Raw genomic sequence first — 18,155 nt, 5'->3', positions numbered from 1 at the left:
AGTGTTTATCAATGGCTACGATGGGGCATGTGGGCCTACAGCAGAGTTTAGTACCATATACGTGATAAGTGTTAATTATAAATAGTCTTAATTATCACGATATTTTTTAAGTGACTTCGTTTCACTTCAGTTTCCTAATCTTAGGACTGTCGGTAGGACTCCTTAGGCGAAGGACCAGCCCATCGCAAGGCCACTATATAAACAGGACAACACAAACAGAACAAATGCAAATATCCATGTCTTGATTGGGATTCGAAACCACGATCCCAATGTTCGAGCGGGCGAAGACATTTTATGCCTTAGACCGCGCAGCCACTGTGGTCGGCAATACAGTTCTCGATTACAATGTAATATTATAATATAATATATATAAAATATATTATATGTAATATAATATAATAAAATTATAACGGTATCTGATAGATTCGTTTCTATCTTCTTCCATTTTGTACACTTCTTCATCTTGATAACAGCTATCACTGCCATTAGCGCCTTCGCAGTTTCGTTAATTAGCAGACATCGGTATCATCGCCTTATTCTTCTTGACGGATTAGGCCGTCTTGACTGTTCGCGTTCGTAATTAATCCGTTGCTATTAATCTTAGTACCAACTTACAGGACTTCTTGGAAGGTCGCTAGCTATACAGGACGACAGCAAAACAGAAAAAGTGCAGACGTGCATCCATGCGTTGAGTGGGATTCCAACCCACGATACTAGTGTTCAAACTAGAGAAGACCGCGCGACCACTGAGACCGGCGACATCATTGCTTATGTTTTTCTGTGAAGATCCTGAATAGGCTTAATAGCTTGTGTTGCTGTTAGGTTGGAAGTTCAATCGGAAACCGGTCTGCGCCAGAACACGTTTTTTACACAAACATCTTTGTAGATTTTCTAACAGAGTTGATATCTGACAGGCGGACGTTAGGCAGTGAGGTCACCTTCTCTAGACTTTGGTAATTTACACGTACAAGTAAATTTCCTTAGCCTATGATTTTCGCTAGTTAAGAGCCACGTGCCATGACTTAACACAAGCGACATTTATAGCCAGAAAGGAGAAGTAAACTATTTTTAGTCTGGAACCACGCTAATAGAGCAAGATTGTCCGAAGCATTTCCGAGACGCTCCGAACAAGTAATTATGCATCAGTGATTACATAAGAAAATATAAGATTGTTTCGTTCAATTTGTGTGAGTTGACACATGTTTCTTTATTTAATTATTTTACTGAGGAAGGCTCGGAGCCTCTTGCAGCTTCTCCGAAGTGTATTGATATATTACTATGGATCCACTCTTAGAGGAACGGACTAAAGAGAGAATTTAAAACTTTCACATCCTAGAATTCTGAACTACAGAATATTTCTTACGTTGGAATGAGGTAGAGTTTGTTCCTTGTACTACGATGGGGGGAACTTGTTGCAGTTTCTCGTAGTCTTTGTCGTCAAAAGACTATTCATTCCACTTACCACAATTTTACTTTGTAAGGTATTAAGTAAGGGCGGCCGCACACCAACTGCGTCAAGACAAGCATCAAGACACGAGACAAAAGACGCAATCTTGCTTCATTCGTGATTCGAGAGCATCATGACACAGACCGGTGTGCGGGGGTTTTCATAATCTCATTCATTTCAACTGTGCTCCTTTCTTTGCGTCATGTCGCAGACATCGTATCTTGACTGTTATATGTCTTGACGCATGCCGGTGTGCGGCCTACGTGAGAGTAAACTAGTCCCAGAGCTTACGCGTCACGCCATGAAGCAGATGAGTGTGTACATAAAAATCTATGCACCGACTACTTTACTCCCGAGCTAAGAACCGGTTCTATTTGATAGGAAGTTGGCTGAGTCCGTGCCAGTTTTGGAGGGGCAAGGAAGAGAGAAATTGTACCTTGCCAGGAATCGAAGTAACTTACTGCGGTATTATTTATTTGTGTTCCTTATTTTTTCAGATTTGAAGAAAAACAGCTTGACTTTTGCAGTAAGAATTCGGATATTTCTAATATTCCTGAAATTGTTGAACATTTAGCACTGAAGGAACTATAAGTAAATACCAAAGGAAATCGTACGTTTTTTTGTTTCAGTATTACATACTCGTATATCGGACCGCCTGTGTGGTCAAGTGGTGAGAGTTCCTGGCAACAGATCTACAGGTCCGGGTTCGATTCCCGGCGTTACCAGATTTTCTGAGAAATAGTGGGCCTGAAACGGGGTTCACTCATGCTCGTGAGGATAATTGAGGAGCTGTTTTAAGGAAATAGCGGCTCCGGTCTAGAGAATCGAAATTAACGGCCGTGAGGATTCGTTCCGCTGACCACGCGACGCCCTCTATCCGCTAAAAGTTGGCACTAACTTCGCCGACAAGTGGCGGTCGCTCGGTCGGTATAGTTCGCTTGTGAACTAAAACCATGGAGTTAATTTTTTTCATTACATATATCGCAGTTGTTTTATACCGGGGTTTAGCTAGTAATTTCTGTAAGTGAATGCTCTATGGACAGAGGCTTTTAAACAAATATTATTCGAACATGTGTTAATTGCTAACAGAAACACAATGGTCTGGTTGCAGGTGAAGGCTGTGTGGAGAAGCCGCTGTCAACTCTGTGGAAGAATTACACTGGCAGTTCCAAGCCGGACGTGCAAATGAAGGTGACCGTGACCCAGGCGGGCCTCAAGGCCGTCACAAAGGAACACGGTCTTACAGAGTACTGGAGTCATCGCATCACGTACTGTGCAGCCCCGGCCTCCTTCCCACGAATTTTCTGTTGGGTGTACCGCCACGAAGGGCGGAAGCTGAAACAAGAACTTCGATGTCATGCTGTGTTGTGCTCTAAAGAGGCCGTAGCTAGACGTATGGCATCTCAGCTAAAGGCCAAACTAGCTCAATCACTTTCAGAGTTCAAACGTGACAAAGTGTGTCGACAGAATGCTCGACTGTCTCTTGCAAATTCTGTTTACGAGAACCCTTCCTTACCACGGAGGAAGATTCTTCTATCAACAGGCTCTCATAACTATAGACCTCCACTTGAAAGATCAAAATCAGCTCCTAAATTGATGGTAATCGAAGAAAGTATTGAAGAAGGAGAAGAAGAATATACAGATCTACCAAGAGACCATGTTAATAGACTGTACAAAGACGCCAGTGTTCTCATTAGGTTAGAAGAAGTGCCTGGCGAGGAAAAGTATCAGGACCATCCAAAGGGAACTGAGAATATGACTCAGAGGTGCAATGATAATAATGATGAAAGAGAACAAAGTGATAGTCCGACATCTCGAGGGACAGTGAGGCGCCATGATAACAGTGATGAAAGAGAGCAAAGCGATAGTCCGGCAACTCGAGGGACATTGAGGACATTGAGGCTCCATGATAACAGTGATGAAAGAGAGCAAAGTGATAGTCCGACATCTCGAGGGACATTGAGGCGCCATGATAACAGTGATGAAAGAGAGCAAAGTGATAGTCCGACATTTCGAGGGACATTGAGGACAGTGAGGCGCCATGATAACAGTGATGAAAGAGATCAAAGTGATAGTCCGACATCTCGAGGGACATTGAGGACAGTGAGGCGCCATGATAACAGTGATGATAGAGAGCAAAGTGATAGTCCGGCAACTCGAGGGACAATGAAGGAGAGGGGTGTAGTTGAGAAAGAGGTGAATGACATGTCATTTGATAAATGTAGCCGACTGACTAGTGTTACAATGGGTGATAATGAGTCGGGTAATTTAGAAGGAAATAGTTTGTCAGTGTACAGGTTTGAAAACAATCCAGAACACGTCAGTGATAGGGAAACAGCATCCAGTCATGGTTTGCCAAGGTTCAGAGGATCAGGACATGAATTCAAGAGAAATGTGGTCTCGAATTTAGAGACTAGGAGTACAAGTGAGGATGGTGATAGTTGGAGAAGAAATGTAAGTAATTATCACACCGAGAGATTATTGGTTATTGGTTCCTGTAAAGATGGTGATGTCCGACGATGTATCCCAATATCGGGAGGAGTGAATCAAGAAGGAATTAGGAACAGTCAGAGGGAATTTGAAAGTGATGAAGGATCGAACAGTTTACAAAGCATTTCTAGCAGTGCAAGTTGTAGTTCTGACAACTCATCTCGTGTTTCTTCGGATCTTACGCCTCTTGTCTCTTACATATATGAGGACTCAGAAATTCAGACTACTGAAGATGAAGTGGAGGTTCATCTGCATCCCACAGGTGAATCTGCTGCCTCCAATTTGGATCAGCTGTCGGCTCAGTTGAGGCGATCGGCGACTTTTCCTCCACCTTCAGCGCTTGTTTATGCCAATGGGGGTAAGAATGATGATTCTATTCATAATTTTAGCGGAGAAATTTATACCATTTGATAGTTTTAATTTTAAGATTATTTCCCACAAAAGTCTGAGTCATATATTTTTATGATATTTCACTAGACTTAAGTGACTGAAAATGGCAAAGGTACTTTTTTGAAATTAAATATGAACACAACCTGTTCATTTAAACTAGTTGTTATGTTAAAAATAATGGAAGACGTTTTAAAATGAGAGAAAAAAGGCATTCAGTCTAATATGCAAAAAAGTGGGTAAATGGATAGAACTGCACAAATATAGTTCAACAGAATATGGTAAGCAAGTATATATATTGTCACGTGTTTGGTGTGTGTCACGCGACAAATAACTTCACGCCGTCCTGGATCAAGCGAATTTATTCCACTCGCTCTTACAATTACACAATTCACAATTTCACAACTACTGCCATCTGCAGTATCACACTTGCTTCTCCTGCTGGAGTCACTGCCATTCACTCGATACAACTCAATAACAATGGACTTCAACTCACTCCGGCGAATGCTAGACTGCACTGACTCGTTACTCCAAGTCACATTGCGACTGATGGACCGTCAGTCTGTCTGTCTTGGTGTCGAGCCCCGGCTGGGGCTCATGACCGGATTTTTTTATTTTTATTTTTTTCTTATATGAAAGTTACTGTCCTGTTCATTTGGGACGCCCTCTCTGACGAGAGGTCCGGTCTTTCATTTGTCAGTCATAGTCCGTATTACACTGACGAATACTTCTCGTTGTGTAGCTTCCGAAATGACAAGTTTCCATTGCATTGAAAGACGCTTTGATTCTGGTTGGTAGTTATGCACCTATGATTCGTCTCCAGTAACAGTCCTGTTAAGCATATCTTCTCCTTCATCTGCATACCGTAAGAGATGTGCCAAGGACAGACCCATGCCGTTAATTTTTCTCGATATTTCTCCTTCAGTTCTCTGGGCACCCACCGTGCGCACTCATTCTGGAACTTCACCGATCATGCGGTATGCTGCATGCTAAACGACGGGAACACCCTAGTGCAGTTGCTAGACTGTATGGTTTTCCTGTCTGCTCGAATCAACTCTTCCGCCTGCTTCACAGTTCCTTCTGTCGCAATCTCAGCAGGGCGACCCGGTCGGACATCATCTGCGTCTTTCAGACGTCCTTGAGAGAACTTCTCGACCCAGTTGTGAATCTCTTTAAGCGACAAACGCTTCCCGTTGCAAACAAGAAATATTTCTTTATGAATATCCTTTGCATTGAGTCCTCTTGCCAACATAAAACGCACAACAAAACGCTGGTCTTCAGGAGTGTACTACTCAAGCACGGTCGTCATTTTGACTACCGAAACCGACCTCTGAACATGTGCATGCGCGTCTACTACCTAAACTATCATGTAACTGGAATGTGCTGCTGCCTAGTGATAAACAGAAAAAAATTCCGTGGCTATAGTCCACAAGCTAACTATACCGACCGAGCTACCGCCGCTTGTCGGCCAAGTGAGAGACCGCCTGTGTGGTCTAGTGGTCAGAGTTCCTGCCTACAGATCCAGAGGTCCGGGTTCGATTCCCGGCGCTACCATATTTTCTGAGAAGTGGTCGTTCTGGAACGGGGTCCGCTCAGCCTTGTGAGGATAACTGAGGAGCTACTTAACCAAAATTAACGACCGTGGGGATTCGTTGCGCTGACTTCGCGACACCCTCTATCCGCTAAAGTTGGCTGCCAAGTGATACACACAGAAAACCTATTACGTCCATTACCGCTGTTTTACTTCCATTTGTAACCTATTTACTGACTCTTCCTTATATGAAGCAATGGTAGAATGATTATTTGCAAGGGAAAACTGAAGAAATTCAGAGGGAAACTTGTCCCAGTACCACTTCATCCAACATGAATCTCACATTTTAAGTCATGTGGAGTTAAACCCGAGGATCTAGGAAGAGAAACCAGCTTCTAACCTCCTGAGCTATATCATGGCTCCAAGATACAGTGCATAAAGCCAATGCTGTGAGCCGGGATAGTACAGTCAGTATAGCGACTGGCTATGGGCTGGACAGCCGAGGGTTCAGATTTTGAATAGGGGCAAGAATTTTCTCGTATACATGTCGTCCAGACTAGCTATGGGGCCCACCCAGGCTCCTATTAAAAATGGTTACCGGGGGTAAAGCGGCCGGGGCGTGAAGCTGACCACTCACCCCCAACTAGTGCCGAGGTCAAGAAACATTGATCTGTACATCCACTCCTCCATATGCCTTTATGGCACAGTATTTTTTAGCTAAGCACACCCTTTTGGGCTAATTTTTTAACAAAGAAGAGAATTAATGAATGTTATATTGAGATCGGTAAAGTAGACTTCATCTTTTGTTTATAATTCATCCTGTTCATGCAGTTTAGCGGTCATTCTCCACAGAATGAATTGACATTGGAATATTGAAGTTGATGTACCAAGTCCAACATGGTGAAGATAATTCACAGGAAATACCTTACATGATACTGGAATATCTGTGATTGAATGTAGGAATTTGAAACCATATAATGCATTTTGTAAAGTATTAAGTATATAAAAATGCATAGGTATTGAAAAGTTATTGGAATTTACATATAAAATCTAGTAGCAGTACATGCATTGATTTCTAGAACTGAAACATATCTTCAGTACAGTATAGTATTACTGTAAAGAGAAACGTTATCAGTGCCTGTAATAATTATTAGATTACTTTTAATTTTGCCCTTTTCACGTTCATAATTTTGACGTTACGATTTCAGGACCACTACTGAACTACCCAAGTAGAGCTGGTAACAAAATAATTACAAATCTTCTTGTCCATGAGAAACAGTAAATATTTTTGTAAAATATGTTTGTGGGATGATATCAATATTTTCTATGTTTAAATTGAATCTGCTAATCTCAGAGCATGATCATATTGATGGTTTACAGTTTCAGTGATAAGTTATAGGCGAACTGGTTCATGCAGTGAAGTCTTCTCAAGGGATCAATATCATTGACAGAAAGTAAAAAATATAACGATTCCAAGACTGCCTTGTCATGCCATGAATTACACAAAATGATGAATATATATATATACAAACATGAATGTGTATACATAGACGTTTTGGAGCCAAGTATTTGTTTTCCAGGCACTGGCCAACAGGAGAGCAGAAATCAAAGTAGAGGGACTGATTTTAAGCCAGTCATGGACCCCTCTGTTTAATGTACTTGAAGGAATTAAGTCCATTTGATGTTTGAGTTTAACAACATTCCACATGATCCAGAGCAAAATGAGTGATTGCTTATTGTCAAACACAACTGCTTCCAAGTTAAGCACATTGAGCATGGTCTGTTATGAGATGGACGACCACTTGCCTCCACACACTGGTCTCTGGTAGGTGTGTTCCTGTTCTGCAAGGGCTGGACTCCAAATTTGTATCACTTGGCACTTTGACCTCTGATGATGAAGACAAAAGCAGTGTCTGGAACGTAGATTGTTTTCTCCACATTGACATTCTGTTTGCCCCAGAAGGTGTCATTGCATTTGCAAAATTTATATACAGAACTGATTTAGATGTAGATTTGGCATACATTACAATATCTGCAGAGATATGTCATAATTACCTGAATGCAGTCATTCATTTTTGACCTGAAGAAAATGATACAGTGCACTTGAGTCCGATGCATGTTTATATTTTCTGGCTTGCCTAAATTACATTTCAGTATGCACTAGAACAATTATTATTTATGTAGCCTCATTATGGTTTTTCACTTGTTCTTAGGTGAGGTCTCTGAGCTTGACTCGCTGTCAGAGGAAGATGATGCGATGGAAACCCCAGGGCAACATGAGGAAGAGGAGGAGAGTGATGAAAGTGGCTATGTAGAACTTATGGATTCTGGAGTGAAAGAATCTGGAGAAAGTACTCTCTCATCTGATAGGAAAGAGACAGATTTGGCCCATCATCAGATGATGAAGATCATCCTCAGAGGAGACAGCCGTAGTTCACATTGCCTGCAGGTGTGATGTCATTTGATTATTATCTAAGGAGTTTTGACGGTTATATTGGTTTTAACACCTTCCCAGGTATCGTGTTGGGAATGTAGCTTACAGTTCACATTTTGCCTTCCTTTAGATATACTGTCACTTCATCAGGATATATAATATATATAATATATTTAATAACCTTGTATTCCTTAATGGATTTCATGCAAAATAAACAAGTTGACAAGCTGTGACTTATTTTAGAGTATCAAGGGCCTTTATAGTTCAGCCAAAGATATCTAATATTAGAATCTTGTTATATTCATAAAAATGTTATCACTGACAGTTGAATTTGAAGGAACAGCATCTGCATTACGGCTTTTTGGCTCTCCTCTTGTCCTTAGAATAAGGTGTCAGGAGTCAGTGTTATGTTTGTTGTCATTAGTCATCAAAGTATTGACACCCTTTCAAAAATTCACATTTAGTATGCCTTTGTTCTGTAACTATATACTTGATTACCAGTATTGCACTAATTCATATACCTTGGGAAATGTTTATTTCCAAAAGATTTTGTGGTCATAATTGTCAATATGGTTACAGATTATGGAAGAGATGAATTTTGTTGCTATTCTTCTGCCCTTCAAGAACAGTTTTATGGTAGTTAAAAAGATTATTTGACAGATGCTTACAGTTAAAATTATGGTATTCTTCACATGGAGAGAATAAAATACCTACAGATTGAAGTGTTATGAAATATGGTACTGAGGAGTAATGTAACCATTTTCTTAACCACTCTGAAGCATATAAAATGGTGGAATAGGCAAAGAAAAGCAGAAATGAAACGGGTTCAGCATGTGACATTATTATTATTTAAAATGACCTTGGTGGTGAATATGAGCTTTCACACTGGAATGGGAAAACTTTGGTTTGTAATTTTATCATAAGTGATTTATGACTTAAATATAATTGTAAAGAACTGTAAAGGGTTCATATCTATCTTTATGAGAGTTTGTGATTTTTTGACTGAGATGCCCAAGTTTTCCCAGTCCTACTTTAGAATATAAGTATGAATACATATCAATTAGGAATCGTACTCATAGCACTATCAATTATTGTAACAGTATTTTGTAGTATTCTTGTCACCACTATTTCTGTACAGAATGTAATGGGAATGGAATCAAAATACAAGTTACTGTATATACTTGTTTTAAATATTTTTTCTTATCTTAATTAGACTTACAGTCAGATTACTGCACAACCAAAGACTCCCATACTATTATGTTTGAAACAGTCATATGGACTGCTCATCCACAGAGTGAAAGCTGTCTGTTGCCAATTTGCTGAGAGCATTACTTTCCTCAGCTCTATATCATTATTTGAACATAGTTACAAACACAGCATAAGGTAAATTAGTTTTCTTCAAATGAAATACACATCTCAATTTGTGTTCCACATTGCCACAGACTACTTGGAAAAGAAAACACATTTTCAAGTTAAAATGAGAACATAATTTTAAATACAAGATGGCTGACATGTGAAATGTAAGGATATTATTAATAAAGCCTTTGAGAAAGTCATGCAGTGATTATCACTGAATGAAATTCACACACAGTAAGATCTGTGCAGTTACCCAGTGCCATACTTGTATCTTACGAATTCTGTCATCATTGTAGATACAGTAGTTTATTTCTTCAGGTCACTCAATATTTACAAATGAAATTATTCAGTTTGTGTTATTTTTCTAACACCTCCTGTATGACGTACAAGTGGAATATTTTATTGCATTGCCTATCCAATTTAATAATCTTCACACAGACTACCTGTTTACAAATTCCATCAAAATACTCACATCTTAGTAGTTTTTTCTACTACATAACAAATGTTAAACTTATTTTGCATTTGTAGTAGTAATATGATTTACTAATTTCATTACAGGAGAACACAGATTGTATACAAATGGACATATAAAACAACCCTGTTTATTCTTGGAGAGTTCCATTACATCCATGACAGACAGACAGATAGATGTGCAAATGGGAGAATATAAATGAAATATCCTTTTTAGCTGACTTTTCACTTATCCATCTCACATTGACATTCTTGAATAGTCCAGTATTTGTTGTACAGGAACAAAAGACTAGCAAAGGCCATGCCATATCACAGTCTGCAGGGACATGGAAACACTGCATGATCGATATTTTTACAGCATACAGTTACGTGGAAATTGTAATTTGAGAAAAAGGTAGTGAAAGATTAGTTCTACATCAGTGTGAACAAGACTTCTTACCTTTCCTTTCAGTTGATGTTAACATGACATGCTGTTGCTCATTGTTTCTCACACGTCACCTTCCTTCTCATACACATTTTATTCCAAGCATTACCCATGAGACTGTCATCCTTCCATGACTCTCCTAATTTGCTTCTAGTAACAAATTTGAATTATTTCCATTGCTTGAATTCATACCTGTGTGTAAGGAGTAAAATAAAGTGTTTCTGCAGACAATATTTTGTTATCTTAGGATTAACTAGGGGGCCTTTAAATTTATCATTCTCAATAATTAGAAGGCATTCTATCCCTATATTTATTTTAAATTAAATTTGGGTTGAAATTATCTTGACAAAGCAGCAGATATACTGCTTGTATCACCCAGTCATGTGAGATTATGTGAAGCATTCTCTTTTGTTGAAAATAAAAATATAAATATCTGTAATCATTCATGCAAATAATAATGCTTTTAATTATTGTTGGGGCATTGCCAGTTTTTTTGTCTGAAAGTAACAGAAATGAAGATCATGGTTGATGAAATGATTATGTTTATCACAGAACATCAACTTTTGAGAAGTACACATTACACTAAATTATACAGTTATGTTTAGCATTGAATGCAGCTTGAATTCCAGAAGTGTGGATGGAAGCACTGAATTTCTTTTTATAAGCATACTGTTAGAAAGATGAAAGTTCTTTTTCTATTATATTATTATAGTTAGTTGCCAAAATGTGAACAATACCCTGTGAGGACTGGGAGCAAGAGATGTGTTGAGTGAACAGAAGAAGACAAACTAACTGCTAACTTCCATGACCTCATCTTGGGAAATATGCCATCTCAATTTGTTTTTCTAAATTAATTCAGTATTAATGCCCTTCTATGACCTTGCATTTACAAGTTATTTTTCGTCCAAAATAAATATGAGCATTTCTCATTTTTCTGAATGTGTGTGACAATAAAGCAGCAACCACTGTGACCTGTAGTAAGTTTCACTTTTTTAGATTGCAAACAATATCACTCATTGTTGCAAACATTGTTCTGATAGTTCTAGAATAAAGGTAATATTACAAATGAAAATTATAGTTGCATATCTGTATTATGGAATGCTTAGTATCATATTTTTCTTCTCACGTGTTAAATCATTTATAAGCAGACTAACAAAAACAGCCATACTATCCCTGGGTTTCTCCTAAAATGAAATATTCTGAAATGGTGGAAGTGCTTATGCCATAAGATATTCACATGAATATACATATATTTCTGACCACCACTTATCTATTTGGAAAAACTTTCCAAATTTTGTGGCATACTTTATTTTGTGGTATGACACTCCATAATGAGTCATCTATTGAGGACCCTTAAAATTCATTGTGGTTCACATAAGAATTTGGTGGCAGATTTAGAGCTAGACTGGTTCTGATTGTCTAGGAACCAGAGAAGAGAGAAGAGAGTAAGAATACAGTACAGTAAGATGAGAGTAAAGAAAGTACACATTTTGCTGCAGTTGTTTTTTTATAGAAACTTGTACAATTCAGTGAAGTGCCCATACATGCACCTAGAAGTAGGGTCGCTGTTTTATTCTACTTTACTCTGCTGTCTTCAACTGCATTAAACTATGCTCTGTGCTCTGCTCTGCTCTGCTGTGCTATGCTATATTATACTATGCTGTACTATACTATACATACATGAATGTTGAATATAGACAATATTATTGAGGAGTACACTTATTAATTTTGTAACAAAATTGAAATATAAACAACTTCATTATTACAACCACCACACAATTAATATGCACCACTGAACCACAGTACTAGTAAAATTGGATACAGTATTATTAATTATATAAATACTTGACATAAAAGTACAATAAATTAGATTATATAAAACAAAAGTTATAATATAAATCAAGAATAAAATTCTTCGATAGATGTTTTACGTCTTCGAGTCAGTCGTTGATTTTATTTTGTTGCGTTCCCACAGACAAATTGGAATATTCTATATTTTGTGTATATATAAAAATGTATTGGAGGCTCATGATGTAGATGTAGCAATATTAATGTTAATTATTTAGTCGGTGCCTCATCTTATGAGTTGTATATTATAACACAACAGGATGCATAAAATGAAAATTGAAATATAAAGTTAAACACACATGCAATTTTATATGGATTATAATTATTTTATAATTTTAAGACTCCTTGTAATTTATTTTATGTTCTTAGACAGTGCAGTGTAGGAAATACTTTACATATGAAGTTTAGGATAAAACTCTTAATTCTAAATTCTCAGTTCTCAATTTCTTGTTTGTTTAATTCAGTTTAATACCTTTATTAAAGTGCTTGACAATAGCTAAAAGCCAAATACAGGCAAGCTCTGAAGAAAGGGATATACATTAATGCAAAAGATTGAATAGACATGAATAAAGAAGAAGAGAAATATCAAATAGCATGGTATAAAAAACTAAATAATGTATATAACAGTCAGGATATGAACGAAATACTTTCAGTACTATTACAAGTGTTACTAAAAGATTTAATAATATCAATTAAAAAAGCTCCTCTGTTAACATTATCAATATATCTGCAGATAACTTTTGATGCAGAAACATATCTGGCTGAGGGACAAATCTTAGAATGATGGCAAACATTAAAAGTTGAAAATTCTCTGACTTAGCAGGTGCATATATATTAAAAGTGTCGAAAATGGACGAGCAACAGAATTTGATCTTGAAGGCACTGTTGAAAATAAAGAAATAATAATTTAATTCAGTTTATTTATTGAAATGCTTGAGAACAGCTGAAAGGCCAGATACAGGCAAGCACCTGGAGGAAGAAGAACAAATTATGAACAGGCATAATTGAAAATCCACAAAGGGGAAACCGAAGTACTCGGAGAAAACCTGCCCCAGCGCCACTTTGTCCACCACACATCCCACTTGACACGACCCGGGCTCGAACCCGGGCTGCTGCGGTGGGAAGCCAGCGACTAAGCACTTGAGCTATGGTGTGACCTGGACAAAAGACGTGAACAGACATATGTGAAAGTACACAAAGGGCATAATACTAATAACTAAATGACATATTTAACATTAGAAGTCTGAACAAAATAAACTCTGTGTTAAAAATATCAATTTGACTGCAGACAACATGTTCAGCTGAAGGAGTAGCCTTAGTGTGATGCCAAATATTGAAATTTGAAAAGTCCCTGGCAGACCTAGTGGGTACCTGTAAACTAACAGTATTAACAGTGGATGAACAAGTTAATTTGTTTACAAAACACTATCAGAAATAAGGCAGCACGGAACTGACACCTGGACTGAAGAGTTGAAAGATTGAGGCTAACTAATATATCATCGTATCTGTTATAGCAAGTGTCAATAAAACAATCTACTATGCTATAAGACTGCAAATTTTCTTTGAATTTGTTCAAGCTTAAACGAATCATTCAGTGTGATTGAGTTCCAAGCAACAGAAGCATGCATAAATTCTTCTGGACTATGGCATTATATAAAACTGTGAGATAGTCAATGGTCGAAAAGTAAAAGATGATGTTACAGAACAAACCTAATATTCTTAGACCTTGTTACTTACTTACTTAATCATGGAGCTGAGCCCTTCTGGAGGAGCTGCCAGTTCTGCAGCTACTCAAGAATTTCCCTGCATTTTATGGAACCCGAAAGTTCATTACCATGTTCACAAGAGCCCTCCACTGGTCCCTATCCTGAGCCATAACAATCCAATCCATACCATCCCATCCTGTCTCTAAGATCCATTTTAATATTGTCCACCCACCTACTAGGCCTTGGTCTTCCCAGCGGTCTCCTTCCTTCTGGCTTTACCACCACTATCCTATACGAATTCCTCATCTCCCCCATTCGTGCTACATGCCCTGCCCACCTCATCCTTCTTGACTTGATCATTCTAATTATACTTGGAGAAGAGTACAAGTTATGAAGCTCCTCATTATGCAGTTTTCTCCAACCTCCTGTCACTTCATCTCTCTTCAGTCCAAATATTCTCCTCAACACCCTGTTCTCAAACACCCTCAGTTCTTAGGCCTTGTGAAAAAAAAGTATATAATTAATGAGACTATTAATGCGAAGTTTACAGTGTAACAGGATTCCAAGTTCTTTAACACTGAATGAAATTTTCAGTTTTCCTCAGTCCATCCAGGAAAATGCCTGTGTAGTATCAGAGCCGAGCTGATGGGTCAGAGGTCGAGGCGGCATCATTACGCGCCATTTTATAAAGTTTGTCAAAAGTAAAATTGAAAAAAGAAAGAAAATTATAAGTAAGCTTTGCGAATTATGATATTTACAACACCCAATCTGTTCGCGGGAGACAAATACTGATAAATTGTTTGACAGTTTTGTTCATTGTTATTGTGAACTATTTCACATGGTTAAAGATGTTAACTTTATTACCGGCCGAACTGTGCTGCCAACACCATTAGAAGATGACAACACAATCTGCGCAATTAATTAGTGAGAAGAAAGCAGTCTTCTGGGATTTGGCACCGTGTATAAGTGGTGTTAACCGACGTTTCGGAGGAACGTATCGCCTCCATCTTCAGGGTAGAAGAAAAAGTATAAGAAATCTGCAAGCGACAAGACCGTGAGAACGGTAAAAGCAGACTGCAGACCGTTCTCACGGTCTTGTCGCTTGCAGATTTCTTATACTTTTTCTTCTACCCTGAAGATGGAGGCGATACGTTCCTCCGAAACGTCGGTTAACACCACTTATACACGGTGCCAAATCCCAGAAGACTGCTTTCTTCATAGTCACCGCCGTGAAAGCCTCAAATCTTACATAATTAGTGAAAATTTCTAAATAATTTCTTATCAAGATGATATAAACGGTTCGTGTCATTTCAGAAGCTTTTCATACAGTGTAACGAGCACAGCATTATGAACTCGCTGACGAGGAATACATTTCTTTTAAATCCTTGTTTGTCCATTTCATTAATGGCGGTTGGGGGGGGGCAGTAAAGGAATATGCGATGGGACGGGTATGAAGTATTCATGGGAGAGATGAGAAATAAAAATAAAATTATAGTCGCAGATTATGGAGGCATGACGAGACCACTATAAAGACTTAAGCATAGATGGGAGAATAGTATTAAAACAAATGTCAAAGAAATAGGACACGATGTGGATTGAATTCGACTTGCTTGAGAAATGAATATGTGGAGTCTTGTGCAGATCGAAATTGAACATTCGTGTTCCGTAAAAAGCGAGGATTTGCAAGGATAGCTGAGCTACTGTTAGCTTACTACGTAGGTTGTTATTTGTACCTCTAGTTTCGCAAATAGCGATGGTCGTTATGTTATCGTAACATCTGACTCTATCTGCTGCTCAAATGGCTGATTTACATTCTTAACATCTCGTCATGTAAAATACATATGGAACTTCTTTGTAAATCAAGTTGCGCAAGCGATTATTGTTTTAAATTAGTACTAGTTTAATGCCCGTTGATAATTCAAAGAGAATTCCCAACATTTGCTGTATAAGATTTCTCCCCTATTTCTCTACAGTCCCACATATTGTCGAATGATGGAGTAATCCTGAAGTTTACGCCATCTTTCACAAATAACATGTGCAAATAGGCAATCGGAAGCCATCTCCTTTATGTAATATATTACGCTTCATACGAGTATATTAACATCTAAATAGTTTCAGTACACACCGAATAGATCCGATACACACACAAAAAAAGACTGCTCGACCTTCGGGACCTGTTACATAGCATGTTCATGCAACGTGTTAAAGCTCGACGGTTTCTTACTACGTTAAACGAAATTGCGTAATGACAATGATAAATTTCACGCTTAAAATCTCTTTATGTATATAGAAGGAAATTTCTAAATTTATACTAAAAACTAATAAAACGCTCAAATATGTATCTCCCATTGCAAATGTGTATTAATTTATGAGAAGGAAAATCTTTCAAATACGAGCAGACACGTACACCATGTCATCTAGGAGAGGTATGGTCTGTTTTACTTTCTTAAGAATGACTTACATATAAGATTAATTCAGCTGTTTAACGATACTGGATACAATCGTAAACATGTGTGATCGCAAGTGCGACTTTAAAGTATTATTTACCGTACAATAAAGAATATACGGCTCCTTTAAAGCGGCCGGGGCGTGAAGCTGACCACTCACTTCCAGCTAGTGCCAAGGTGAAGAAAAACTGGATCTACACATCCACTTCCCCATATGCCTTCATGGCGTAGTGCTTAATTCGTTGAGCACGGGAACAACTTTACATTTTTACCTTTATGGCTCCTTTAAATGACGCGGGCTTTTCGACCCAATAAGCAATTATTTAGGATTCCGCTGTATTGGATTAGCTGTAATTTAATATAAGTTCTGTAAGTTATGAAGGAACTCTTCTTACAGCGTGTTCAATTAAACCCGAAATCAATTATTGTCCATAAATGCCCTTCTGACCGGGACTGGAGAAGAGAGGAGACAACACTGACGTCAGAAAGGCATAGCTTCTCTATTTAAATAGAATGCCGAGCCTCGATTTACAACTGTCAACTACAATATTCATGCAGACTTGCAGCATCGGAATCGTAGCAAAGTTCAACTTTCCTAACCTGGTCAAGCTTCCAGCAAGGCACGCTAGTAAAATATTCATCAGTGGTTCTGAGCAGGAACTGCTGACCTGTTTCGTACTTAATATGCAGAGCGAAGTCTGTGGCCATTTGATTTAGTGGCCGTTGCTGAAGTCAGAGGATTACAAAATAATGGCGCAGAGAAGCACATACTCTCTCTGATAGCCTGCTTCACTAATGAGAGTTCCGTAATTTGTGCCCTTCACCAAATATTCCTCAGAGGGGTCAAATAAAATAAAATATGGGCAAGATATGTTGTATGCAGAGTGGTGGGATAAATACATAAAATGTTTTGGTAGGAAAATATGAGAATAGGCGTCATTTGCAAGATCTAGACGTAGATGGGAAGATAATATTAAATAAGAAGTGGAGGTATCAGTTTGCACAGGTTCAGGTCCGATGGAGGGATCTTGTGAACACGGTATTAAAATTTCGGTTTCCGTAAATGGTGAATTTCTCTAGAAGCTGAGCGGTTGTCAGTTGGTGAAGAAGGACTCGTTCAAGAGGTTAATTATTAATAGCATAATGGTTAAATTTTGCAGGTGGAAAGAAAGGACTTGGAGAATTCTGATGTTAAAGTCAGTTGGTTAGAGACCACACGTAACATCAAGAGAAGGATTTTATTATAAAATGAAAATGGATCTTAAAGAAAAAGTCTTTGGTAATGCTGTTTTGGCTCAAGATCGGATTTACGGAACGTCAATATCGAGTGTGTATGACTCTTGCTTTGTATTCGAGATGTCTCGACTTCGAATCTCCTTCATGAGTTCGGCTATCCTGATATAGTTTTTTTCTTTTTGTTTTGCTCAGTAGTTCCCGCACAATGCTATAATAATACTTCAAATAGACAATGAGCTCCTCCTTCCACGTTATTTCGAATTTATATTTCCAGCCATAATTTTGACGATATATAAATTATGAAGTTAAAAATCATTGTTAAATAAATTAAGAACAAATCATACTCGAACACTGGCTTTTCTGTAAAGCTACCGAGGC

General features: G+C 38.2%; 1 protein-coding gene across 3 annotated transcripts in view; it reads left to right on the top strand.

Annotated features, from left to right (window-relative positions):
* The window catches only part of LOC111863195, a 168,621-nt gene extending 159,152 nt beyond the window's left edge, over window positions 1–9,469 (top strand). For all 3 annotated transcript variants that reach the window (XM_023849279.2, XM_023849278.2, XM_023849280.2), the window contains exons 3-4: window positions 2,559–4,295; window positions 8,069–9,469. In XM_023849279.2, coding sequence (XP_023705047.1) covers window positions 2,559–4,295; window positions 8,069–8,310 — 1,979 coding nt within the window. In that variant the 3' untranslated portion in view covers window positions 8,311–9,469. The remainder of the gene's footprint in view (window positions 1–2,558; window positions 4,296–8,068) is intronic.
* The last annotated feature ends 8,686 nt before the right edge of the window (window positions 9,470–18,155 follow it).

Source organism: Cryptotermes secundus, unplaced genomic scaffold (genome assembly GCF_002891405.2).
Source record: "Cryptotermes secundus unplaced genomic scaffold, Csec_1.0 scaffold517, whole genome shotgun sequence".
NCBI classification, from domain to species: domain Eukaryota; kingdom Metazoa; phylum Arthropoda; class Insecta; order Blattodea; family Kalotermitidae; genus Cryptotermes; species Cryptotermes secundus.
The sequence above is the reverse complement of the archived record's forward strand: the minus strand, read 5'-3'. Positions and strand labels throughout refer to the sequence as shown.